This window comes from Canis aureus, chromosome X (genome assembly GCF_053574225.1).
Source record: "Canis aureus isolate CA01 chromosome X, VMU_Caureus_v.1.0, whole genome shotgun sequence".
Classification (NCBI taxonomy): Eukaryota; Metazoa; Chordata; class Mammalia; order Carnivora; family Canidae; genus Canis; species Canis aureus.
The window spans coordinates 13,155,530-13,182,128 of NC_135649.1; the positions used below are offsets into that span (position 1 = coordinate 13,155,530).

At 39.4% G+C, this 26,599-nt stretch overlaps 1 protein-coding gene, 1 long non-coding RNA gene and 1 pseudogene across 4 annotated transcripts in view; 2 read left to right on the forward strand and 1 right to left on the reverse strand.

Annotated features, from left to right (window-relative positions):
- Positions 1-5,978, reverse strand: part of LOC144308368 (uncharacterized) — a 77,270-nt gene extending 71,292 nt beyond the window's left edge. The window contains exons 1-3 of the mRNA XM_077888740.1: positions 5,894-5,978; positions 2,498-2,611; positions 648-683 (exon numbers count right to left, since the gene is read on the reverse strand). Of these exons, the coding sequence (XP_077744866.1) occupies positions 648-683; positions 2,498-2,611; positions 5,894-5,978 (235 nt within the window). The remainder of the gene's footprint in view (positions 1-647; positions 684-2,497; positions 2,612-5,893) is intronic.
- A 6,969-nt stretch (positions 5,979-12,947) lies between these two features.
- On the forward strand, positions 12,948-15,548 carry LOC144308976 (uncharacterized). Of its 3 annotated transcripts, none has more exons than XR_013375143.1 (4): positions 12,948-13,151; positions 13,538-13,624; positions 14,346-14,433; positions 15,104-15,291. It is a non-coding gene; the product is annotated as an uncharacterized LOC144308976 (long non-coding RNA). The 3 variants fall into 3 exon arrangements; XR_013375141.1 differs by lacking the exon at positions 15,104-15,291 and adding an exon at positions 15,349-15,548 and having other exon boundaries at positions 12,949-13,151; XR_013375142.1 differs by lacking the exons at positions 14,346-14,433; positions 15,104-15,291 and adding an exon at positions 15,349-15,548 and having other exon boundaries at positions 12,958-13,151.
- Positions 15,549-24,904: 9,356 nt separating this feature from the next.
- The window catches only part of LOC144308369 (nucleoside diphosphate kinase, mitochondrial pseudogene), a 47,669-nt pseudogene continuing 45,974 nt past the window's right edge, over positions 24,905-26,599 (forward strand).

A 26,599-nucleotide genomic window follows, 5' to 3' on the forward strand; every position in this document is an offset into this window, starting at 1 on the left:
TAAAAATATAATTTTGGAATATTTAAAATCTAAAAATCCTGTTTGAAAACCACTACCCTAAACCGCATGTGCCTAGAATTCTTGAAAGGCATGAGCACGAACATGATGTTTTAGCATGTTGAAGCTGCAAGAAGGTAGGAGTGCTATTGTGGAATGTGACCATCTTAGGTAGAAAGAACATGGCTTATCTGTGGACACTATACCCTAGCTAATGGGACAGCAGTTGTTGCCATTTCAAATCAGTGGAAGAGGTTGGATTATTCAATAAATGATGCTGAAACAATTGGTGACCTATTTGGAAAAAAAACAAAATTAGATCCTACTTCATATTCATACCATATACCAAAATGAATTCCAGATGAATCAGAGTTAATCATAAAAAAAATGAAGCAATGAAATAACTAGAAAAAATACAGGTCAATATACTCATCAAAGGAAAGAAATAAATCATAAAATCAAAAACTGATAGCTGAGGATATCTAAAAATGTAAAGCTGCATCATGTAAAAAAAAAAAAACCAGCATAAATGGTACAAAATCAATAGGCAAACAACAACTGGGAAATAATGTTTTTACCACATATGATAAATAAATTAGGTGATAATGTATAAGGTGGTGGTGGAGGAGAAATCTTAAACTGGTTCATACCATTTGATCCAGAAATTCCACGTCTATGAATTGATCCTAGGGGGGTAAAAAAAAAAAAACAGAAAAGCACACAGAGGTTTATATGGAAAGATATTCCTTAAACTATAACAGCAAAAATTGCACATATATGCATTCAATAACAGGACATTTAGTGAGACACCTATATGATCAGAAATTATGCAGCCAGAGAACGTTGCCTTCTTGCGGAATGTTTAAAAATATGAGGAACTGCTCCCAATATATTGCTTAATGATTATTAAAGCAAGTCGAAAACTGTATGTACATATGATTTTCATTTTCTATATATAAGGATCTACTTATATGCATTTATCTGTATGTTTTCAGGGGCGAGGGACCGAGAGTAATCCTTCCGTATTTTAAACAATGAATATGTGACTTTTTTACAAGAAAGGGGAAAGGTGGGATTTTTAATAAGCTATTTTAATAAGTGCTCTAAAAGCAGTGGGAGCACAGAAAAGAAAGTCTAGGCAGAAAGACAATAAAAAACCAAAGCCTAAATGTACCTATATGGCAATGGAGGATCCAGCAAAACAAAGTATGTGCTACATGAAGATCACAGTATTATGTGCATTTGAACAGGTACAGAATTTCTTATACAAGATGGACTCCTGGAAAATTTTCTTCACTACACCAGAGAATGGTCACATGTCCCTGGATGCGCCAGTCATTCTCTCTGCCGCAGTGCTCTCAGTGCAATGCCCCCCTCCCTTTGCCTGCAACACACTCCCCCCCCCCCCCCGTCCCCCCTGCAAAACATGCCACCCGCAGACATTTTTGGCTTGGAAAAATGGCCCATCTTGTGAGCTTTCTTTTAATCTCTTCCTTCTTATTTTTCCTCCTCCACTGCCTGCCTGTCATCTCACTCAAAAATTTACCTATCTCGTTGGCTCCTTCCTGTTGAAGTGACACACAACCTGAATTTCAAAGAAATAAAAAGGCCACCACTTCAGCTTTTTTTTTTTTTCTTTTCCTCGCAGAAATGGATCTACAAATACGATTTCCAGGTGAAAGGGGGCACAAAAGCTTACACATTTTCAGGCACATTTCAGAAACCAACGTAAAAGCTCTTTTGATAGGAATCTCTGCTATCCTTCTCACATCCCTTCTCAAATAAAGAAGCACTGAGAATATTCTGTCCTTACTGTACAAATCGATGTCCATGAATACAAATAAATTATTTTCAAAATACAGGCAGTCACAATATTCATTATTTCTTTTCCATGATTTTTCATCGTAAAATCAAATTTTAATCTTTCCCATTCAACACATGTTCATCTCTCACATGAAGCAATTAAGCTGAACATGCAGGCTGCCTTCGTCATTTTCTCTCCTGTACAGACATCCAGTCACATGATTTTCTTAATTAAAAAAAAATGAGGCATGGTATCCTTCCCATTGCAAAGTAACAGTTTTCTCATGCTCTCTCCATACAAGGACAGGAACTCAGATCTGAGAACATCTTCAATCATAACCCATCCTATCAAGTCTAATCCAAACATCGTAAGACTGAGATACTGTTCCGAGTACAATTTCTCATCCTGGTAACATCTTCGTCAAGTCACAGGTTGGGAAATATCTTACCAGAGTCACAAGGGGAAGATTTCTATATTTCCTTCCAGCAACTCATTTGCCATTTAAGAAACAAGCTTTAAACTCATAAAGTGACCGTGGATTATTTAGAATCTAATGAATCCATTTTCCCAATACTGCTGATTAGAATCAGGAATTCCTACACAGTTCTGTATTACTCTATTCCATCAAAACATGTCACTGGCTTTGAAAAGCGTATTTTGGGTATCTATTTTACAAAAGATTTCTCAGCTACTTACCAGCTGCAAGCGCTCTGCTTCTCCACCAGCTCTGAGGCTGTCGCACTGAAGGGGGGGCGGGAAAGCGGCAGCAGCCACTTGAAAATGAGCTGTGCTCTGAAGAAGGGATTAGCTCTGTGGAAAGAAATGAAATGCCTTGGGATTATCCTCCAATTCCTCCAAAAACACAGAATCATTTTAAGTATCACATGCTAAAAAGTACATGCTCATCACAGAACTGATTTTAGTAGCAAAACTTCTGATCTAAAACACAGTTAAATTGCCTTGATTTCCAGTGGAACCCCTACAATGTCATGGACTTTTGGCTCTCCCGTCTCCTGGCAACAGTCTCATTAATATTTTTTTTTCTGCAGTGGTCCTACTAGGCATCAGAGAACATTGACAAGGTCTAGTCTCTGGTGGCATTTTTTTGTTCAGTACGTGTTTTCCCCCACACAAGTAATAAGGAGAGTCAGACATTCAATAACATGTTCTCTAGAGGAAGATTCTGGATTGGAATGCATTCCATTCAAATGATTTGTTCTGCCCTCCCTTGGTGCAGTGTTGTCATTAGGCCCCTGACCTGAGGATGGGTCTCAGCAAAAGATGCCTAACTCCTTCTGCAATCCTCAAATTACACGCAGAAATTCAGGCCCAGACCCAGTGTTGTTATTATCTACTCTGCTCAGAAAAAAAATGCACAGAGTTCACCTGTGTCCTCAGCTCTAGCATCATGACCCCCACCTGTCAGCATGGCTACTGGAGGTATGTGTCTCTCAGAAATCTCTTTTAAAAACAGTGGATGAAATATAATCAGATAGAAACCCATTTATCTGTAAATATTAACATCAATAGGACAAAATATTGACTACATGTTAAGCAAATAAGAGCTGGTTATTACACAATATGTATAATGCAATCACTTATAACTTATGTAGATAGGAACAAATGTACGCAACAAAGTCTGGAAGGATATTACACCAAAATGGTAAGAGTGATTATGTCTTGCTTTTCTATGGTAGAATTTGATGGGAGTTTAGATCATTATTCTCTTTGATGATCTATCTAATAACTTTTCTGCAATTAACACATATCCCTTAGGTTATTAAAAGAGAACCATGCACAACAATGTGAATGTACTTACTGCCACTAAACTGGACACTTAAAATAGTTGCAATGTTAAATTTTATTTTATGAATGCTTTACCACAATAAAAAAAGAGAGAACAATCCATTCACTCCACAAACATGTACTGAGTCTCACCACATTCAGTATACTGTGTGGTGGGCAGAGATTATAAAAATGAATAAAACACAGTCTGTTCCCTTTTAAAAGCTTATAATCTAATGGACAACTACCCCCAAAATTTCTATATGGGCTTTTATTATACATGACATATGGAATTGCTGCATTTAGAAATGGAGATATTTTAGTAACATACTTTTAAATTTTCATCAATTATGGGTGACATTTATAATTAGGGTTGTTACAGTGTTTGCCTAAAAGATACCAGACTCCCAGTGGGTAGAGGAAGCAAAGAAATACATATTACATATTTTAATATGTTATTAAGTATTTTAATATATAAATAAGTGTATATACCCATCTGTATATAGGCATAAAATTGTCATATTTTTTAAAGGATGGGAAGGGCAACTGTTCTAGATAAAAGAAGATTAAAGAGATATGACCAAAAAAAAGTATGATGACCAAATACACAGTGTGATCTTTGATTAGTTCCTGGACAGAAAATAAAACAGCTATAAAAGACATTTCAGGAACAACTGAGACATTTGAATGCAGACTAGATAATATTAGATCAACATAAAAGGTTTCTGGTATGATAATATAGGATGATGGATTTGTTCTCATGACATACATGTTAAGTACTGAGAGGTGAAGTGCCATAATGTCTATAAATTACTCTGAAATGCTTTAGAAAAAACCATAGTGAGAGATAAAGCAAATGTGGCAATATGTTAATAATTGGTAAATCTAGGTTAAGTATACACAGGTTTTTTACTATATTATTCTTTGGTCTAAAATCCAGAAAATAAAATCTTTTTAAAAATAATTATTGCACAATAATTATATTTACAGTTAAAATTCATGGGGCACCTGGGTGGCTCAGTCGGTTAGGCTCTGCATTCTGCTCAGGTCACGGTCCTAGGGCCCTAGGATCGAACCCCGCATCAGGCTCCCTGCTTGAGCAGGAGCCTGCCTCTCCCTCTGCCTGCCCCTCCCCCTTGCTTGTGCTCTCTCTATCTGTCAAATAAGGAAATAAAATCTTTTTTAAAAAAGTTAAAATTCATATACATTTTGGAATTGATGACAGGTTTATAATCTCTCACTTAGAGAAAGCTTTCCATACTGACCAATTGGATGATGTCGTTTTGTCATGCGCCATCTAGTGGTAAAATACTGATTTACCATGATTGAAGGATCGTAAAGAACACAAGTTGACAACTGATCCATTAAATATTCCTATAATTTTATTGTAACAAATAAAATAAAAGTATTATTGTTGTTTATAAATACTGTTAATTTTCACTATTTGTTTTTGGTTATAGGAGAATGTCTCTGTTCAGGTGTCCTAACAACCTGGCACATCTCCACATAGGGTCCCATAAACAAGGTTCAACTGTAAGCTGACCTAAGTTTTGGTGAAATGCCCTGGGATCCTCCCTGGAACATGGCAAGACGAACAGTCTTATAAAAACTGTTTCTCACTAGCTCCCTATTTTGTGAGGGGCTGCCAAAAGGCAGTTTTTCATCTACCCCCCCGCCCCACCCAGTTCTGGTGAGGCATGGGACTTTCCATCTTGCTTCCTCCATTAAGGTAAAACTTCAAGCTATACAATCCACTAGATGTAATATGGAAACAGCTCCTCCATGATAGAGTGATTCACTTCCCATGTCATCTGTCATCTTGCCCTTCTGTAGGATCAAGGATGTGGAGAGCTGACAACATGCTGACCTTCTGTTCTTGCTTTTGCTGCACTTGTACATAACAGACTGTGTCCATTTGGCTCACTGTCTCTTTACCAACTGAATACAGGGCAGAGTGGCAAGCCAGAGCTAGAAGTTCTTGTGGATTAGAGCCTTCATCACTGCTTGGTTAAAAAAAAAGTATCTACAGGGGCACCTGGGTGGCTCAGTTGGTTAAGTGTCCGACTCTTGATTTTGGCTCAGGTCATATTCTCAGGGTTGTGAGAGCCCCGCATTGGGCTCTGTGCTGGACGTGGAGCCTGCTTAAGATTCTCTCTTTCCCCCTCCCTCTGTACCTCCCTCTCACACACACACTGCGCACTCTCTCTCTCTCTCTAAAAAAGATTTGTTTAAGTATCTACAAATGTGCATGGGGGTGGGGTAGGGGTTGTGGTGTGTGTACATAGAAAGAATGCACAAACGTCATACGTTCTATTGAAACGCTGAAAGCTTTCTTCCTGAAATTGGGAACATGATGAGTGATGTCCATTTTTACAAATTCTTTTTTCAACATTGTGCCAGGGTGAGGGTGGGTTGCAGACAGTGCTCAGTGTAGTAAAATTACACAGAGAGGTAAAAGAAGAGTAAATATGAAGAGTTTAACATAGGCACCCAAGTAATCACTTAGTTATAAATAAAAGAGTAACAAATCATGAAAAAAAAATATATGGCTTCATTGTGAGTCCAACATACTGCTTCAGGCCAAGTAAGTAGAATTTATCATCAGCAGGCACCCCTTTTCCCTCCCAGTCATTGCACCAAAGTAGCTCTTGATTTGACCTGCCTGCTTGGTTACCTAATGGAAATTTCCAGACCCACTCAAAAGCCCCCATGAAGGGGCTCATAATAAACATAAATACCAGAAATGACTGCAATGCATCAATATGTAAAAATCATAATTAACCTCCTCAAATCATTGGTAGTTACTAAGGTAACACCCCCTTATTCTTAAAAATTGGTAAGTAAAGGGAATTATTCAAGCACTTAACTCTCCTGTGTGGACTGCATTTCAGCATAATCAAGTAGCAAATAAGGGGGAAGCTCTTTTTTAAAGCAAATTTCCAGCTAATACATAAGAAGGAAAGAAAAAAATAGAAAAAAAATCATCATTTTGCAACCCTCAACAAAACAATGGATCTAGGCAATAATTTTCAGTAGCTGCCAAAACCATCTACTGAAGGATTGATAAGAAATCTCTTTTTAAGCAATAAAAATAACTTCTTGGGCCCAACCTCCCCAATATCTTTTATTATGCCATTATAATTATGATATCAGCCCTGGGAAAGGATAGTAGAGGAAAAGGAAGTTACAATTTTATCTTGTATCCTCGAGTGTTACCATTTCTGAGTAAAATATACATATTTTCATTGGAGAGTTCTGCAGCGAATATTGATACCAAAGGAGTGACTCTATTCTAGGCCTGATCCAAATTATTTCCTGATCAAAATGCAATCCAATTTAAATAAAATATCTGCAACATACTGTTTAGGAAGGATCCTCCAGAGAGGAATTTTGGACTCTGGATTGTTAAGGCAGGTCATCAATGGTGCTGTGCGAGACACCTGGGTCTTTGGAGTTGATCCTTGGATCTCCAGCTGGGCCAAGGAGAAGAGCACTGCTGGGCAATAGCAGGCCAACTAAAACAGACTCAACAGCAGAGCCACACTTGCCACTTGTGTGCCAAGGTAACATTAGTCAGGACCTATTTCAGTAGAAAAAGAAGAACCAGTATTTGGAGGACTGGCAGAGCTGGAACTATGCACCACTGAGGCTGTATCCTGTGCTGTTTATGTTCTCGTGCCTGGTACTGCTATGAAGATGGCTCTAATTTCTTTTGAATCAGGAGATGAGAGAAAAGATGATGGTGTTTGCAACCTAATGCCTAGAAAATAGGAGAATACAATACATTTAACTGCTTTTTTGGCATAAAAGGAAATTCTATGGAATTTTCCAGCAATTTGCATCTATCAGAACATAGCCTCTAGCATGAGATGGTACCAGTGCAAGCACAGCATAAATAAAATCACAGAAGGCATCAGAGGAAACTCAACTCTTCTGCTGAGAATTTAGACAAAAGTGTAATTTCCATCTGAATTCAACGGTTTTCATTATAAGGAGAATAGAAGGCCCAGATATGGAGTTTATTTCTAACCCAACTAGAAGCATTAATGACTAAAATCTGGGAAGAAAGACAGCACAAATGAGCAAGAGAGTAAATGACACTGGTGATGAACCTGAGATGGCTCTCTAAGGAGAGATGGCTCTCTAAGTCTGTCTTTCTCCAGATGAAATGTCGAAGTCTCATGACCTGCTCCTCATTAAGCTTCCAAATTTTTCACCATTTTGAACATTCTTCTCTGGAGATTCTCTGGTATGGCTTTCAGAGGATGGTACTACAAACTCCTCAAACTAGTCTAGATTTTGGCTAAAGCTCACAGAGGAAGCTAGAGTTGTTATTTCTGATGATCAAAATTCAACTTCAGGACACTACAGAGCAAAGCACGGGGTGTAGTGGGGAAAGCCAAGCATTGTCCTAGGTGCTATGGTACAACATGAATAACACAGACAAGGTCCATGCCTTCAAAAGAGATTACAAGTTTAATAGAGAAGACAGATCAATACAAGGAATCAAACAAATAATAAGAACATAAGATCATGATGAGTGCTACAAAGAAAATAAAACAGAATAACATGACAGAGCATCCTTGGGTGGTGAGGAAAGGTCACTCTGAGGGAGTGACATTGAGGTGAAACCTGAAAGACAAGGAGTAAAGCAAGAAATTATATGTAGAAGTGTTTTCTAGGGCTGATAGAAGAGCTAATGCAAAGGTTCTCAGCATGAATGAGCTAGACATGTCCAGGAATAAAAAGATGGGAAAAGGTAAGAGATAAGGCCAAAAAGGTGGACAAGAGTCAGATCGCATAGCACCTTACTGGAAATGGTAATAAATACCTAATTGCAATGTGAAGCTATTGCAGGGACTTAAGCAAGGAAACCGCATGATATGATTTGTGTTTTAAAATTATAATTTTGGCTATTGTGCTGAGAATAGACTATATCTTGGCAAGTTCGGAAGGCAAGGAGATCTGTGAAGAGTATGTTGCAGAAGTCCAGGCAAAAGAAGTTGATGGATCAATTCAGGTAGAAGCAGAATGAGTGGTGAAAAGAGTTCAAATTCAGGATGTATTTTGGAGGCAGAGTCAACAGGGTGCTAGTGCTGTAATAATAAGGGAGAATAAAATCTAAGTAAATGAAACAAGAAATCTAGGATGACTCTTAGTTATATAACTGGGTGAACGGTGGTGCCAAATAATTGATGGGGAGACAGGAGGAGGGATAGATTTGAGGGAGGAAGGTATGAATCAAGAACTCTCTTTTGGAAATACTGAATTCGAGACTCTATTTGTAAAAGCTGGACAGAGTTTCACAGGAGAGGTGCAAACTAGACATATAAACTGGAAGTCATCGGCCTAAAAATAGTAATGAAAACCACGGGAGTATTTGAGGGTACCTTGCACACCTTGGACAAGTCACTGCATCTCTCTGGACACCAGAATCTTCATCTATAAAAGGCAGTTGAGGGCATCTGGGTGGCTCAGTGGTTGAGCGTCTGCCTTTGGCTCAGGTTGTGATCCCGGGGTCCCAGGATCAAGTCCCACATCAGGCTCCCCGCAGGGAGTCTGCTTCTCCCTCCCCTCTGTCTCTTTCTCTCTGTGTCTCTAATGAATAAATAAACAAAATCTTTTTTAAAAAAGGCTGCTGATACCCATTAATGTTTGTGCCAGATTGAGTTGTTGTAAAGATTAAAGAAAACCAATGTAGCCTATGATTGCTTAAACGATTTTTAGTAGCTGTGCTGATGTATGTAGGGAAGTAGATCTGTGTTTAACTCGAATCTCTAGAGCTTTTCATATGATACTGTTCTGTTAAAACAGATATCCTCCGTTTTTGTACTAGTGCAATTGATTTATTTCATCGAACTCCCTCTCCTCTATCTGCAGCCTCAATCTTAGGCCAGATCCTACGGTCTCTCCTTCCCTACATGCAACATGTTGCCATGAGACACTGTCATGCTGCTTGCCTACAGTCTCCCTACTCTGGCTACAGAATGGACCACACTTCAGACAAATGGACTACAGCAGGCTCAGCCACAGTTTGGCAAAGCACCAACAACCCAGGAGAGCTGGGCAAATGGCCAAACAATTTCAGACTATAATGCTTAATCTTCTCATAGCAATTTAGTGAGGCATGGGTATGAATTAGTATTATCCTCCAATGTGACATAAGGTGCAAAGACCCCAGAAATAATAGTAATAGTGGCAAAAAGAGGCTGGGAGCCAGATTACAGAGACTGAACAAGCAGAGAGATAAGGAAACAGGAAGGAAGCAAGGCTAAGAAGGAAAAAGTAGTGCTTAGGTCCAGCCATATGAACTCTGGTTCTCTGGCAGGACTTCTGTTAAAGAAGAGTAACTTTTAGGAAAAAAGCAAAACCCTAGTCCTGAAGATGGTGAAGCCACGCAAGGGATTCAGTCAGTAGCACAAAGAACAGGTAAGAGCTCAATTAAAAATGCTAAGATTTATGGTCAAAAGCCAAATTGTAACTAAGCTAGCAGCGTTGTGTATGGGTACAGAGGCCTTTCTAGTGCCCTCTCTGGGGGCCAGACTGGTCCGATTCTGGAGTGTTGCTGAGCCAGTTCGCGGGAGGTTGTGGCCCAACCGGAGAGAGTGAAGGAAAGGAAAATGCATAATTAATCTTATGGCAGAGAATCAATCCTAAACAGAAATCTCTCCTAGAAATAAGAGCAGCACTTTGCAAGACGAATGGATAAGCTGCATAGATCAGTTGAAAGATTATCGTAAGAGTTTCTTCGTCAGTCACACAAGGAGGCCAGACCACATCAGGAGCACCAAAATCACCAGGAAAAATATTTTTCAAATGCATATATGCAGTATGTCCCTAAAGACACAGAATTAGCAGGTCTTGAGGGGGGCTACCTGAGAATCTGTATTTTAAAGTTCTCTACAGGATTAGGATGTATTGGCAGGTTCAGAAATCACTGGACTAGAAGATTCCCAAATACTATTATCTGCCATCAACTGTTTTATTTGGCACCAATACAGCATTACTTTCTCTTAAGCCTAATTGTTTACTAAAGCCTTACCTCTAACTCCAGAGGGATTATAAAGTGAGATAAGATAAATTTTTCCTCTTATTTTAATTATTTTTTATTGAAGTTCGATTTGCCAACATATAATATAACACCCAGTGCTCATCCCATCAAGTGCCCTCCTCAGTGCCCGTCACCCAGTTACCCCATCCTCTCACCCACCTCCCCTTCCACTACCATTTCTTCGTTTCCCAGAGTTAGGAGTCTCTCATGTTTTGTCTCCCTCTCTAATTTTTCCCACTCAGCTCCCCTCCTTTCCCTTATAATCCCTTTCACTATTTCTTATATTCCCCAGATGAGTGAAACCATATGATGACTGTCCTTCTCCGACTGACTTACTTCACTCAGCATAATACCCTCCAGGTCTATCCATATTAAAGCAAATGGTGGGTATTTGTCCTTTCTAATGCCTGAGTAATATTCCATTGTCTACATAGACCACATCTTCTTTATCCATTCATCTGCTGAAGGACATCGAGGCTCCTTCCACAGTTTGGCTACTGTGGACATTGCTGCTATAAGAATTGGGGTGCAGGTGTCCCAGCATTTCACTACATCTGTATCTTTGGGGTAAATACCCAGTAGTGCAATTGTTGGGTCGTAGGGTAGCTCTATTTTTAACTCTTTGAGGAACCTCCAAACTGTTTTCCAGAGTGGAGATAAGAGAATTAAATGGCCCTCTAACCCATGCTTCTCTCTACCAACATCATTAATACAGAGCCATATCCTTGTAGGTAGGTAGGGCTAGCTAGCTAGGCTAGGTGCATGGCTATTAAGAGCCAAGGGACAGGACTCTCAGTAGAGCAAGGTGCTCACTGGGACCTCAGAGCAATCTGGAAAAACTGAGTATAATGTTTAGTTAGCTTTATGTGTCATCCTGGTCAGGCTGTATAGTACCTAGTTATCTCATCAAACACTACTCTAGGGGCTAGTGTGTGAGTGTTTTGTAGATATGAATAACATTTATAATCTCTTTATTTCTAGTAAAGGAGATTATCTTCAACAATATAGGTGGGACTCATCCAATCAATTGAAAGGCCTTAAGAATAAAACTGGGGTTTCTCTGAAGAAAAAATTGTACGGGTGTGTGTGTGTGTGTGTGTGTGTGTGTGTGTGTGTATCCACACACATATATATCTCCTGTTGGTTCTGTTTCTCTGGTAGAATCCTAACTTACACATTGATTAAAGCATCAGTGCCATGGGAAGACCAGCAGGCCAAAACTAAGTCAAAAGGGAACAAACAGCAGGACCAGTCCAGGTCTAAAGGCAAACCAGTGTGGAAGGGACGAGTCAGAGATGTAAGTCTGATTATCCATGGCAGAGACAGAGTGAGGGCCAAGGCCTCACATGGGTCATTCAGAGCCAGAGAATGATGGGAAGGAGACAGGAATGGGGTGTTGGAGGAATAAAGCAAAAGCCTGCCACAGTAAACTCCCTGGGAGGGTCGGTAGACTGGTCATCCTCACAATATTCATAAAGGGTAGTTGACCTTTGCTGCTCTCACACAAGGTAAGCAGGATCCCGTGCTTAATATCAGTGGGTTTTAGAAGGGTCCAAAGACCTACTTGCTCACTTTCTCCTATGTGGCTGTGGAAGAGGGGCAGCCTGAAAGTGCCTTGTGCATAATGAGAACTTCTGGATGGAACCAGGGCAAGGGCTAACAATCTTCTTGTATGCCATCCACTTTTCATTTCCATTTTCACATTTGGAGATTATCCAATTTGTCTCCATAAACAAACTAGGAGATGGGCACTTGGGTTTAGGTCTCTAAATAATATCCAGAGGTTAGACGTGTACAGAGTTGTTGATTTACTGTGGGTGTACAGATTACCATATATAATAGCAACAGCTCACATATGCTCAGTGTCAGAAACTGCTCTATGAACTTTACACTGATTATCTTATTTAACCATCACAATAACCTTATGCAAGAGGTACTATTTTTACTTCCATGTTACAGAAAAAACTGAGACTCAGAGAACAAGTAGCTTGTTGAATCAGGTCAACTAATAAGTGAGGCACCAGGATTGGAATCCAGACATTTTGATCATAGAATCCTTCCTCTTGACATTCTTTTACATTCCTTCCTCTGATTCTTGTGATGTGTGTCATCCTAAATTATCACTGATAACTGTCTGCCTACTGTCACTGAAGTATAATCTCTCTGAGAGCAGGGAACTAGTTTCATTACCCTATAGCCACAGGCCCTACACAAACCTCTAGGCATGCCCCTTCATTCTTGCCCTCATTCCATTGGCTGGCTTGTTTCTGTGAGGTAATACCATTATGATGATGTGAGGTGACCTCATATTAGCAGCTCAGAACTTCAGAATCCTGAAGGGAGCAGAGCACCTCAGTTCAAAGGACAGAGAAAAAGCAGATAACTGGACTGCAGTCCAACTTGTTCTGAAAAAAGTATTGAAATAAATAATGGACAAAGTTCCAAAGCTGTTTTATTTGTTTATTTCTGTGTTTTTAGTGGAGAGCCAACTTCATCTACACTTGGCTTATTCTGGTAAGTGAAAATTAACTGGACAATAAGCTTAAAAAGTAATACTGGGGCAGCCCGGGTGGCTCAGTGGTTTAGCGCCACCTTCAGCCCAGGGTGTGATCCTGGGGACCTGGGATCAAGTCCCATGTTGGGCTCCCTGCATGGAGTCTGCTTCTCCCTCTGCCTGTGTCTCTGCCTCTGTGTGTGTGTGTGTGTGTCTCATGAATAAATAAATAAAATCTTTTTAAAAAAAGAAATTTAAAATAAAATAAAATAAAATAAAAATAAAAAGTAATACTAAAAATAAAAAGTAATACTAGCCACTGGGGAAGTAAAAATTGGATCCCAGGGTAATTACATTTTCCTGTTAAAAGTGTTCAAGACAGTTAATAATCAGAAATATTTTGCAGCACCCATAAAAATCAATGAATGGCCTGATGAACCAAATGAAAACAACGAAGCATATGAAGATGATGGATATCCATCAAAATACTCAGGTAAATCAATGCGATATTCACATCCAGTAAGACTATAGTTATTTCAAAAGAAAATAAGGGCTAAGGCTTCTTTTTGTACACTATGTGATTCTTTGCCTGTGTATTGGCTATCAGCATTGGCCATAAATTACAATAATTAGATGAGCACTTGCTCAGAAGTTAAATATCATAATCTTCTGTATCTTTAAGGGGAACATTCTCTTTAGGGATTACTGCTTTCTTTCTTCTTCTTTTGTTTTTGGTTGGCACACACACAAAATCCTCATTCCTAACCTGCCCATATGAACATGAGTGTAACTGTAATCTGATGCACATGTTTTGGTGGTAGAGGCTATTAGTCCAGACACAGATGATGAGTACAGCTTTCTTTAAAGTTATTTGTCTTTTGCTTTGCTTTGTTTTTTTTGTTCGAATGCCAGTGAGAATTCTGTTTATCTCAAAAAACAGGAATCAAAACCCAACAGTCTATACAGTCAGAAGGTGAATATTTATTGGAGATGTGCAGTATGCAAAAATGATTCAATTTCTTGAAAGTAAATAATAGCGAAATAATATAATAACATTTACCTAGTGCTAGTCTTGGCCCCTCCCTGACACTGACTTTCTTGTCTTCTGGTGAAGAGGCTTCCTAACCTACAACTACATTTCTGGGTCCTTGTACAATTTCAAGTTATTTCCTAAGCTCCCTAAACTTATCTCTCTAATCTGTCACCTCCCTCAGATCTCCTTCCACAGCCTTCAAACTGGGAGCCCTACTTCTTGCCCTTCACTACTCTTGGCCTATCAGGGGAAGTTGAGGACCTAGGAGGGTGAGTGAGAACCCACAGCCATTGCCAGGGACACTGCTGCATGACTGTGGAGGGGACGAATGTGGCCACCACTAGCCTACACAGCACTTTTGTACAAATCAGAGAAGGGTACCCCCTCAGGATAAATGGGTTTGGGAAAAGGTGCCCCTCCGGGTTAACAAATCAGTCACACACTCTCTCTCGTCGGACATATTAGAAATGAGAACCTTCTCCAGGCTTATACAGCCCTGTGGGCCCCTGGCATAGCAAACAGAACACAGCCAGATTTTCAAGCCTTATTACTCACTCCCACCTACTAGGTACCCTTGTGCAGCACACAAATTACACAGCCACACACAGCAGTCCTATGAGCAGCTCCTCAAAAGTCCAGCTAAGATGTGCTGTCTCCCGTTCTTTTCCTCTCCTTGTCTCTTGAATCCATTCTAACCGGGCTGGCACTGCCCCCCTCACTCCACCAAGACATCCCCCTCCCACAACTCCAGTTACCTCCACATTGTCATTTCACAGTCAATTCTCAGGCTGAAATCTTACCCAAACCACTTTGCATTGTTTCTTAACATTTTAGTACGAAAATTGTCAAATGTACAGAAATATGGAAAGAACTGTACATTGAACACGACCATTGTCTAGATACTAAAATTCAACATTTAACTATAGTCATTTCTCACAGCCCATGCCATTTTTACCATGCCACTCTCCCTTTCTACTGGTGGTATGAGCCTCAGGACATTTTTCAGCTCGAGAAGGCCAAGCCACCTCATCCTGGACCAGGGAAGGAAGGTAAAGAGTGGGGCTCAAGATGGTCAACTCAAATTCTCAGACTTAAGGAAGGAAGGAGTAATATAGCTACATCACCTGTTACATTTCTGTTCAATTTATACCAACAATAATTCCTGTGGTTTTTTTTTATCCCAGGTGCAATGAGAAATGAAACCGTGATCAAAGAGATAAAAACCCAGAGAGATCATGATATAGCATATGCTATACCAAAAAGATACATCAAATGGAATCTAGGGAATATGGATTTATAAAGTTCAATCCAAAAGTGCCCTGTAATCCATTCTCATATATCACTACACTATGTGAAACAATAAATGCATTATTTAATCAGAAAAGTATGGCTTCTATTTTTTTTTTCAACCAAATATGTTGTGTCATTCCGAGTCAGAAATTCAGATGCTCAACAATGCAGGAGACAGGTGCTTGCTTTGACTAGGGACAGGAGGCAGATGCAATAAGGGAGTCAGGCATTAGTGGAAATTTAATTTGTATTTGTTTACACACATTGCAATGTAGTCTCCATTCTTTGTTATTTGTTTAAAATGGCATTTCTGGGGGCACCTGGGTGGCTCAGTCAGTTAAGCATCTGCCTTCAGCTCAGGTCATCATCTCAGGGTCCCCTATTCTTGAGATCGAGCCTCACATTGGGCTCCTGCTCAGTGGGGAGTCTGCTTCTCCCTCTCTCTCTGCCCCTCCCCTTGCTCATGTTCTCTCTCTCAAATAAATAAAATCTTAAAATAAATTAAAATAAATAAATTAATTAAGAAATACATATCACATAATAAAGAATTTAAAGTAGTATAAACTTACCTGTTCCACTAAAATTAAGGAGAAAAAAAACAGAACATATTGCCATGTAAGTGTTATTTTTTCATGTAGCCATTTTAGGACTACTTTGAAGTAAGCAAATATAGACAAAATAAAATGGAAAACAAACCCAAAGAAACCTTGCTGTTGACAAAAAGTAACTGGCATGTTTGCTTCTGAGCCATCTAGTCTGGTTGTCTAGTTATTTGCATTATCTTAACCCACATTGATTCAATTTATTCAAATGTGCAATTCTTCTGTATTTCATTAGTGTGCCCAAATATCAAAATATAAAATTTTCAAAAGTAATTCCCTAACATTTAAATTGAAAGAACATCCCCCTGATCATTCAGTGCTCAAATAAGGAGCTGAGCTAAAGTAATCTTTCAAAGTTCCCATACTTGGCTTACACATTTTCTTGAGTATCTTTAACAAAGTTTAATACAAGCCAAATTCTTCCCACCAACCAGCATGCTTCTGGAATGCCTGCCCTCCTCCCACTCCTAGCTCTTGGAATACAAATAAGTTAAGTCAAAAATTACTTTTTATTACATAACCAAACAGAATTAAAAACATCAGTATGTTAGGAAAAAATAAAAATTTTCATTATCCACTCAAACAGTGAATAATGAGAAACAGCTGTTAGATGATCCACACTCTGGAATTACCAGAGCTATTCCCCTCTTAGCACATAAATTTGAGAACTGACTATAATAAAGATCCATTCCTACCCTCCTTCCCCACCAACCCATACCCACAAGAGACTCAGAGACTCACATAGATGGTTGTACACCTTTCCAGTAAAATAGCCACATGATTAAGATGATGATTTCCAGTTAAAATTCATTCCTAAATTTATACATATTAATGTATCTAGTTGTCATGAAGAGTTTGCGGAAACACTTCCAGCTAACTGGCTCAATCAAAATGTTAAAACATCATTATTAGTGGTGGAAGAAGAAATTTAGGAAGACAAAGATCTTTTAAAAAAGTAGTAAATCTACCAGTTTAATCTATCAGATTCAAGTTTACAGGAAAGCTAAGCTAGCAATGATAATCTGATTTTTAAAAAAGATTTTATTTATTTACTCATAAGAGACACAGAGAGAGAGAGAGGAGCAGAGACACAGGCAGAGGGAGAAGCAGGCTCCATGCAGGGAGCCCGCCGTGGGACTTGATCCCAGGACTCCAGAATCAGGCCCTGGGCTGAAGGTGGCGCTAAACCGCCAAGCCACCTGGGCTGCCCCTGATTTTCAACAACAATGCTAAATGGGATTTATTGCAGTTAAAGGTAATAAAGATTAATATTAAAATATTCACAGCTACAGAAATAAAGCTGTTTTCATCAAATTATACTGAAGGACAAATAGCTTATTTGGTTGCTTCATTTTGCAGGGAAATCCTAAGCATCTAAAACAGGAGTCTGTGAACAAACTATTTTCCTAGACAAAATATTTCCCATAAACATACATATGGAAGTTGTGTTATTCCTGTACATAGGAATACACACAGATGGTACCTCTTCTAGCCGTGCCAACTGCTTAGATCTGATGATGAAATGTGACCCGAGCCCACTTAAATGCATTCTTGTGCAAAGAACATCAGAGTATGTTAGGGAAAACATTCACCCCAGTGAAAGACCCCTATTCTAGAGGCATATCTATAATAAAAGAATTCTGCATTATAATAGCAAAAGGAATGCAACATATATGATTATATAAACCTGACTTTGTAAAAGTTCTAAGATTTCCGGTTACCTGTTTAAGAAAATCTAAAGGGAAAACATTTAGGTAGTGAAGTCATGCACAGGTTACCTCTGATAATTCAAGGCATACATAGAAGGGCATTCAAAAGGCATAAAGGACCCAATAGACAAAGAGATAATGGATATTTACTGCAATAGATGGCCCATGTCATACTCCACAGAAAAAGAAATTTTAATGTTACTTCTAGCATATGTTAAAAACTTTTCTACATTTTTGGGGTGCCTGGGTGGCACAATTGGTTAGGTATCTGACTGTTGGTTTCAGCTTAGGTCTGGTCTCAGGGTCATGGGATCGAGCCCTGTGTCGGGCTCCACACTTGGCGGAGACTCTGCTTGAGATTCTCTCTCTTCCTCTGCCTCTCCCCCTAAACCCACTCACTCTAAAATAAAAATAATTCTTTTTAAAAAAAAACTTCAAAAATTAAAGTTAATTAATTAATTAATTAAAAATTAATTTTAATTAATTAAATTTTTAATTAATTAATTAAATTTTAATTAAAGTTAATTAATTAATTAATTTTAAAAACTTCTCTGCATTATTTATAAATTTTGACTAAAGTGGGAAAACAATTTTAAAATTCAATTTTCAGCATCTTTTGACAATTAGCACATATTCCCTTGAAATTCCCCTGTTCACACCTTTATCTTTCCATATTTTTGACTTTTTGTTTCCACTTTTACTCTTCAACAATTAGCAATTCAGTAACAATTTGCCTAAATATTAATTATGAAATGCAATGGAAGACTAGTATTAATAATTTTCTTTTTTTTCTTTTTTTAAGAGATTTTATTTATTTACTCATAGAGACACAGAGAGAGAATGAGAGGCTGAGACACAGGCAGAGGGAGAAGCAGGCTCCACCCAGAGCGCCGACACGGGACTCGATCCAGGGTCCCCAGGATCACGCCCTAGGCTGCAGGCGGCGCTAAACCACTGCGCCACAGGGGCTGCCCAGGAAGACTAGTATTGAAGAGATTTAGTAAAATGGAAAAGCTGGGAAATCTCTTTAAAGGAATACTGAGGACACCTACAACCTGAAAATAAAAGGTTGGAGAACCATTTACCATTCAAATGGCCCTCAAAAGAAAGCAGGGGTAGCCCTCCTTATATCAGATAAACTAAAGTTTATCCCGAAGACGATAGTAAGAGATGAAGAGGGACACTATATCATACTTAAATGATCTATCCAACAAGAGGACTTAGCAATTATTCAATACTTATGCCCCGAATGTGGGAGCTGCCAAGTATACCAATCAATTAATAACCAAAGTTAAGACATACTTAGATAATAATGCACTTATACTTGGTGACTTAAATGTAGCGCTTCCTACAATCGACAGGTCTTATAAGCACAACATCTCCAAAGAAACAAGAGTTTTAAATGATACACTGGACCAGATGGATTTCACAGATATTTATAGAACTTTACATCCAAACACAACTGAATACACATTCCTCTCAAGTGCACATGGAACTTTCTCCAGAATAGACCACATACTGGGTCACAAATCGGTTCTTAACCAATACCAAAAGATTGGGATCATCCCCTGCATATTCTCAGACCATAATGCCTTGAAATTAGAACTAAATCACAACAAGAAGTTTGGAAGGACCTCAAACACATGGAGGTTAAGGACCATTCTGCTAAAAGATGAAAGGGTCAACCAGGAAATTAAGGAAGAATTAAAAAGATTCATGGAAACTAATGAGAATGAAGATAAAACAGTTCAAAATCTTTGGGATGCAGCAAAAGCAGTCCTGAGGGGGAAATACATCGCAATACAAGCATCCATACAAAAACTGGAAAGAACTCAAATACAAAAGCTAACCTTGTGCCTAAAGGAGCTGAAGAAAAAACAGCAGATAGATCCTACACCCAGCAGAAGAAGAGAGTTAAAGATTCAAGCAGAACTCAACGAAATCGAGACCAGAAGAACTGTGGAACAGATCAACAGAACCAGGAGTTGGTTCTTTGAAAGAATTAATAAGATAGATAAACCATCAGCCAACCTTATTAAAAAGAAGAGAGAGAAGACTCAAATTAATAAAATCATGAATGAGAAAGGAGAGATCACTACCAACACCAAGGAAATACAAACGATTTTAAAAACATATTATGAACAGCTATACGCCAATAAATTAGGCAATCTAGAAGAAATGGACGCATTCCTGGAAAGCCACAAACTACCAAAACTGGAACAGGAAGAAATAGAAAACCTGAACAGGCCAATAACCAGGGAGGAAATTGAAGCAGTCATCAAAAACCTCCCAAGACACAAGAGTCCAGGGCCAGATGGCTTCCCAGGGGAATTTTATCAAACGTTTAAAGAAGAAACCATACCTATTCTCCTAAAGCTGTTTGGAAAGATAGAAAGAGATGGAGTACTTCCCAATTCGTTCTATGAGGCCAGCATCACCTTAATTCCAAAACCAGACAAAGACCCCGCCAAAAAGGAGAATTACAGACCAATATCCCTGATGAACACGGATGCAAAAATTCTCAACAAGATACTGGCCAATAGGATCCAACAGTACATTAAGAAAATTATTCACCATGACGAAGTAGGAGCTATCCCCGGGACACAAGGCTGGTTCAACACTCGTAAAACAATCAATGTGATTCATCATATCAGCAAGAGAAAAACCAAGAACCATATGATCCTCTCATTAGATGCAGAGAAAGCATTTGACAAAATACAGCATCCATTCCTGATCAAAACTCTTCAGAGTGTAGGGATAGAGGGAACATTCCTAAGCATCTTAAAAGCCATCTACCAAAAGCCCACAGCAAATATCATTCTCAATGGGGAAACACTGGGAGCCTTTCCCCTAAGATCAGGAACAGGACAGGGATGTCCACTCTCACCACTGCTATTCAACATAGTACTAGAAGTCCTAGCCTCAGCAATCAGGCAAAAAAAAAAAAAAAAAAAGAAAGAAAAGGCATTCAAATTAGCAAACTCTCCCTCTTCACCGATGACATGATACTGTACATAGAAAACCCAAAAGACTCCACCCCAAGATTGCTAGAACTCACACAGCAGTTCAGCAGTGTGGCAGGATGCAAAATCAATACCCAGAAGTCAGTGGCATTTCTATACACTAACAATGAGACTGAAGAAAGAGAAATTAAGGAGTCAATCCCATTGACAACTGCACCCAAAAGCATAAGATACCTAGGAATAAACCTAACCAAAGAGGTAAAGGATCTATACCCTCAAAACTATAGAACACTTCTGAAAGAAATTGAGGAAGACACAAAGAGATGGAAAAATATTCCATGCTCATGGATTGGAAGAATTAATAATGTGAAAATGTCAATGTTACCCAGGGCAATGTACACGTTTAATGCAATCCCTATCAAAATACCATGGACTTTCTTCAGAGAGTTGGAACAAATCATCTTAAGATTTGTGTGGAATCAGAAAAAGACACCGAATAGCCAGGGGAATTTTAAAAAAGAAAACCATACCTGGGGGCATCACAATGCCAGATTTCAGGTTGTACTACAAAGCTGTGGTCATCAAGACAATGTGGTACTGGCACAAAAACAGACACATAGATCAATGGAACAAAAGCGAGAACCCAGAAATGGGCCCTCAACTTTATGGTCAACTAATACTTGACAAAGCAGGAAAGACTATCCATTGGAAAAAAAGACAGTCTCTTCAATAAATGGTGCTGGGAAAATTGGACAGCCACGTGCAGAAGAATGAAACTAGACCACCCTCTTTCACCATACACAAAGATAAACTCAAAATGGATGAAAGATCTCAATGTGAGACAAGATTCTATCAAAATCCTAGAGGAGAACACAGGCAACACCCTTTTTGAACTCAGCCACAGTAACTTCTTGCAAGATACATCCATGAAGGCAAGAGAAACAAAAGCAAAAATGAACTATTGGGACTTCATCAAGATAAGAAGCTTTTGCACAGCAAAGGATACAGTCAACAAAACTCAAAGACAACCTACAGAATGGGAGAAGATATTTGCAAATGACCTATCAGATAAAGGGCTAGTTTCCAAGATCTATAAAGAACTTATTAAACTCAACACCAAAGAAACAAACAATACAATCATGAAATGGGCAAAAGACATGAAGAGAAATCTCACAGAGGAAGACATAGACATGGCCAACATGCATATGAGAAAATGCTCTGCATCACTTGCCATCCGGGAAATACAAATAAAAACCACAATGAGATACCACCTCACATCAGTGAGAATGAGGAAAATTAACAAGGCAGGAAACCACAATTGTTGGAGAGGATGCGGAGAAAGGGGAACCCTCCTGCACTGTTGGTGGGAATGTGCACTGGTGCAGCCACTCTGGAAAACTGTGTGGAGGTTCCTCAAAGAGTTAAAAATAGACCTGCCCTACGACCCAGCAATTGCACTGCTGGGGATTTACCCTAAAGATACAGATGCAGTGAAACGCTGGGACACCTGCACCCCAATGTTTCTAGCACAATGTCCACAATAGCCAAACTGTGGAAGGAGCCTCAGTGTCCATCAAAAGATGAATGGATAAAGAAGATGTGGTCTATGTATACAATGGAATATTCCTCAGCCATTAGAAACGACAAATACCCACCATTTGCTTCGACGTGGATGGACCTGGAGGGTATTATGCTGAGTGAAATAAGTCAATCGGAGAAGGACAAACATGATATGGTCTCATTCATATGGGGAATTAAAAAAATAGTGACGGAATAAAGGGGAAAGGTGGGAAAATGAGTGGGAAATATCAGAGAGGGAGACAGAACATGAGAGACTCCTAACTCTGGGAAACAAACAAGGGGTGGTGGAAAGGGAGGTGAGCGGGGCGTGTGGGTGACTGGGTGATGGGCACTGAGGGGGGCACTTGATGGGATGAGCACTGGGTGTTATGCTATATGTTGGCAAATTGAACTCCAATAAAAAAAATAAATAAGTAAAAAATAAAGGAATACCGAGAATTCGTCTGGTAGTCATGAAATGTCTCCTTACTGTGCCCCCTCAGAACTCCAGACTATGGGAAATACATTTCACTGATGGTTCCACCTGCTGTGCTCTGTAATCCATCACTGTATTTATACCGAAGCCACACTTTCCATGAGCTTCTCCTAGGCAGTGACTGGACAGGAGAGGGATGGTAAGGCAGGCCCATTCCTGACTGATGCAGAACACCTCTGACAGCCAGCTTTAGTTCAAATACCCTGCGCCCCCGCCCATTGGCCTTGACAAATGTCCTCAGAACTGTCCTTGGTCTAAGATTCTTTCCCTCATTCTTCCTTCTCAAGTTCTTTCGTAAGGATAAAACCTGCATTGTGATCTTTCAGCTCTCCCAGCCTCCTCTGGCAACCTTTACACTTTCCCTTATAGGCATTCTTCTTAATACTTCTCTGCTTGTTTAATCCTATCTGGGCATCTGCTTCCTGGGGAATTTGCATAAATTGTCCCAAATGTGGTCTGCAAAAACAGGCAAGACGATTTGGATTCGGGGACTGGCTCACTCACTACCCAGTAGAGGAAGAGGACACCATCCCAGTTGGTAAATGGAACACAGAAGTCTCTGACACATAGTGGTTTTGAGTAATTGCTGAAGATTCCCCAGTGCTGACCTAAGAAATGTCCGGGTGGAGGGAAATGCTGTTGCAGGTGTAATGGTTCAGGTATTTGAGAGATATGGGTGTAATGGTGCCTACACGGAGGAGGAACGCCTGGGTGACTCAGTCAGTTAAGCAGCCAGCTCTTGATTTCAGCTCAGGTCATGGTCTCAGGGTCCTGGGATGGAGCTCTGCATCAGACTCCATGTTCAGCAGGGAGTCTGCTAGAGAGTCTCTCTCCCCCTCTCCCTCTGCCCCTCCCCCTGGGCTTGTGCTCTCTCTCTCTCTCAAATAAATACATCTTTAAAAAGAAAAAAGAGGAGTTGACCAGTTACTGAGAAGTTATATTGATGCTCTTTAGAGAGATAATGAGTCTGTGGGCCTCTAACAAGCAGTTAATGGCTAAGTGTGAGAACAAAGTCTAAGTGGTAGCTCACAAAGAGGCTGTTATCTCCTGCAGTGAAGAGCAAACACAACTAAAACTGTTAAAGATGCAGGTTCAGAGATGCTTAGCCAAGATGAGATCAGTTATGTAAATGTTAGGGACCTGGTGGGGGAAATCCTGGGACATTGAACTATGAAAATAGAACGTCTATCTGAATGGAAGTCCCTGAAGATGTCAGCTCTGCATCTTCACATGGGATTGCAGAGGTGGCCTAACCTTCCCTGGTAAGTGCAAGTGCTTCTGCTGTACTAGAAAATGCTGCAGAGGCTTCTTCCTTGCAAGATTACAGATGCTACACTAAGGATCTGCCTTCACCTCCTCTCCTGACTGCCTCCTTAGACCAATACCTGGGGTTAAACTCTAGTATAACCCAGATGATGATGGGCCAGGCCTGACTAGTGAGGAACGTGACTATATGCTGAAATGATGTAAAACTTAGCCTGTGTGTATCTATATGATCCATGAGATGCATGGGAGCATTCCTGAGATGAGATTCTGAGGCTGTTTGTCCCAGAGGGATGGAATTAAGACTTAATAATCAGGAATTCATTGACTTGGGAGTACTCTCTTAAGACACAAGATCTAATATCCTAGTGAGGATCTCGTTGGGTGCACATATGTTACTGGGGGTATTTTAGTAGCCTGGAGAACGTCATGGCCAATATTCAACAAGAAGGAAGCATTTGAGATGGTAGAAAAAGGAATAAAGGGGTGGCAGGAGGGAGCAGGAATGTGGGAGTGGTATAGTGAAGAGCTCAGCAAATCCTCTCCCCAAAGGAAAGGATAAAACTGGACAAGGTGTCAAAAGCAGTCATTTTAGGACTCTGTAAGTTGACCAAAGGCATACAACAGACTGAAAAGCATTTATATAAGAGAACAGACTGAACTTTTGGGTCTTAAATGTTGAGCTCCTATCCGCAACCAACTCTGGTAGAATTACTGCCCTGTGGCCAGAGGGTCCTAACTTGAGAAAAAGCCCAGAGCCTGGGGTCGCTGACAAAAATAACACCTTAGTGGTAAACAATTGGAGAAGGCCATTATCACAGTTGCTTGAGACTGCAATCCTGCATGGGACAAGCAACATGCCGGCCAGAAATTTAAAGAGAAACAAAGACAAAATAGCCATAATGAGCCTTGATAAGCTACCAGATATCTCTGGTGTCCTGGAAGACTTCACATATGTATGAGGTTACTTGCCCTAAGAAGATATATATCCACAAGGCTCAACAAACTCCAAGTTGATAAACACAGAAATTTACACCTAAATGCTTCATCATCAAAGTGTTAAAAGAAGTAAAAAAAAAAAAAAGAAAAAAGAAAGAAAGAAAGAAAGAAAGAAAGAAAGAAAGAAAGAAAGAAAGGAAAAGAAAAAGACTCATCACACATAGGGAAACACTTTAAGATTAACAGCCAAATTTTTGTCAAAAGCAGTGGAGGCCAGAAAGCAATGGGAGCCACAGCAAACAACAGAAAGAAAGGGAAAAAATCATCAACTAATAATCTTATGTCTAGAAAACCATCTTTCAAAAATAAAGGAGAAATAAAGATATTCCAAGAAAACTAAACACTGAGAGAATTCATCATTAGCATCGCCACCCTACAACAAATATTTAAGGGAAATCCTTCAAATTGAAAGAAGTGACACCAGATGGTAACTTGAATTCACATGAAAGAAAAATGAGCTGGTAAAGGTAATGATGTAGCTAGTTATAAAGATGGTATAAATACACTTTTCGCTTTTCTTCTCCTACCTTAAGATACAATTGTATAAAATAATAATTATAAAATTGCATGGTTAGGCTTATAACATATAAAGATGTAATATATATGAAAAATGCCACAAAGGAGTAGTGAGGGAATGGAACAACATTAAAGAAAATGTTTATATTTTACTAGAATTAAGTTAGCACTAATTATTATTTTTATTTTTTTTAATATTTTATTTATTTATTCATGAAAGACACAGAGAGAGTCAGAGACACAGGCAGAGGGAGAAACAGGCTCCATGCAGGGAGCCCGATGCGGGACTCAATCCCGGGACTCCAGGATCACGCCCTGGGCCAAAGGCAGGCGCTAAACCACTGAGCCACCCAGGGATCCCCTAGTTAGCACTAATTAAAGTCAGTTGTGATACATTAAGGTTTATACTGTAATCCCCAGAGAAACCATGAAGAAAATAATTCAAAATATAGAGAAAAAATCAATAAATGAATTAAAATGGTATACTAGAAAATATTTGACACAAAACAAATAGTAAAGGAGGAACAGAAAAACAAAAAAGATATGTGACATAGGGAAAACAATAGCAAAATGGCAGTGGTAAATCCAATCATGTTAATAATTACATTAATTGCAGAGGATTAAAAATAAATCAAAAGGCATATTTTCAGACTGAATTTTTAAAATACAGTCCAATTGAATTCTACCTATAAGACATGCACTTTATTTTTTTTTTGAGATTTTATTCATTTATTTGAGAGAGAGTGTGTGTGAATGGGGTGGGGGGAGAGAGAATCCCAAGCAGACTCCATGCTGAGCACAGAGCCTGATGCAGGGCTTGATCTCACGACCCTGAGATCATGACCTGAGCCAAAATCAAAAGTTAATCGTGACCTGAGCCAAAATCAAAAGTTAATCGCTCAGCCAACTGAGCCGCCCAGGCACCCCCAAGACATGCACTTTAGATTCAGACACAAAGAAACTGAAAGTAAAAGGATAGAAAAAGATACACCATGTATACAGTAAGAAAAAGAGAACTGGAGTGACTATTCTAGTAT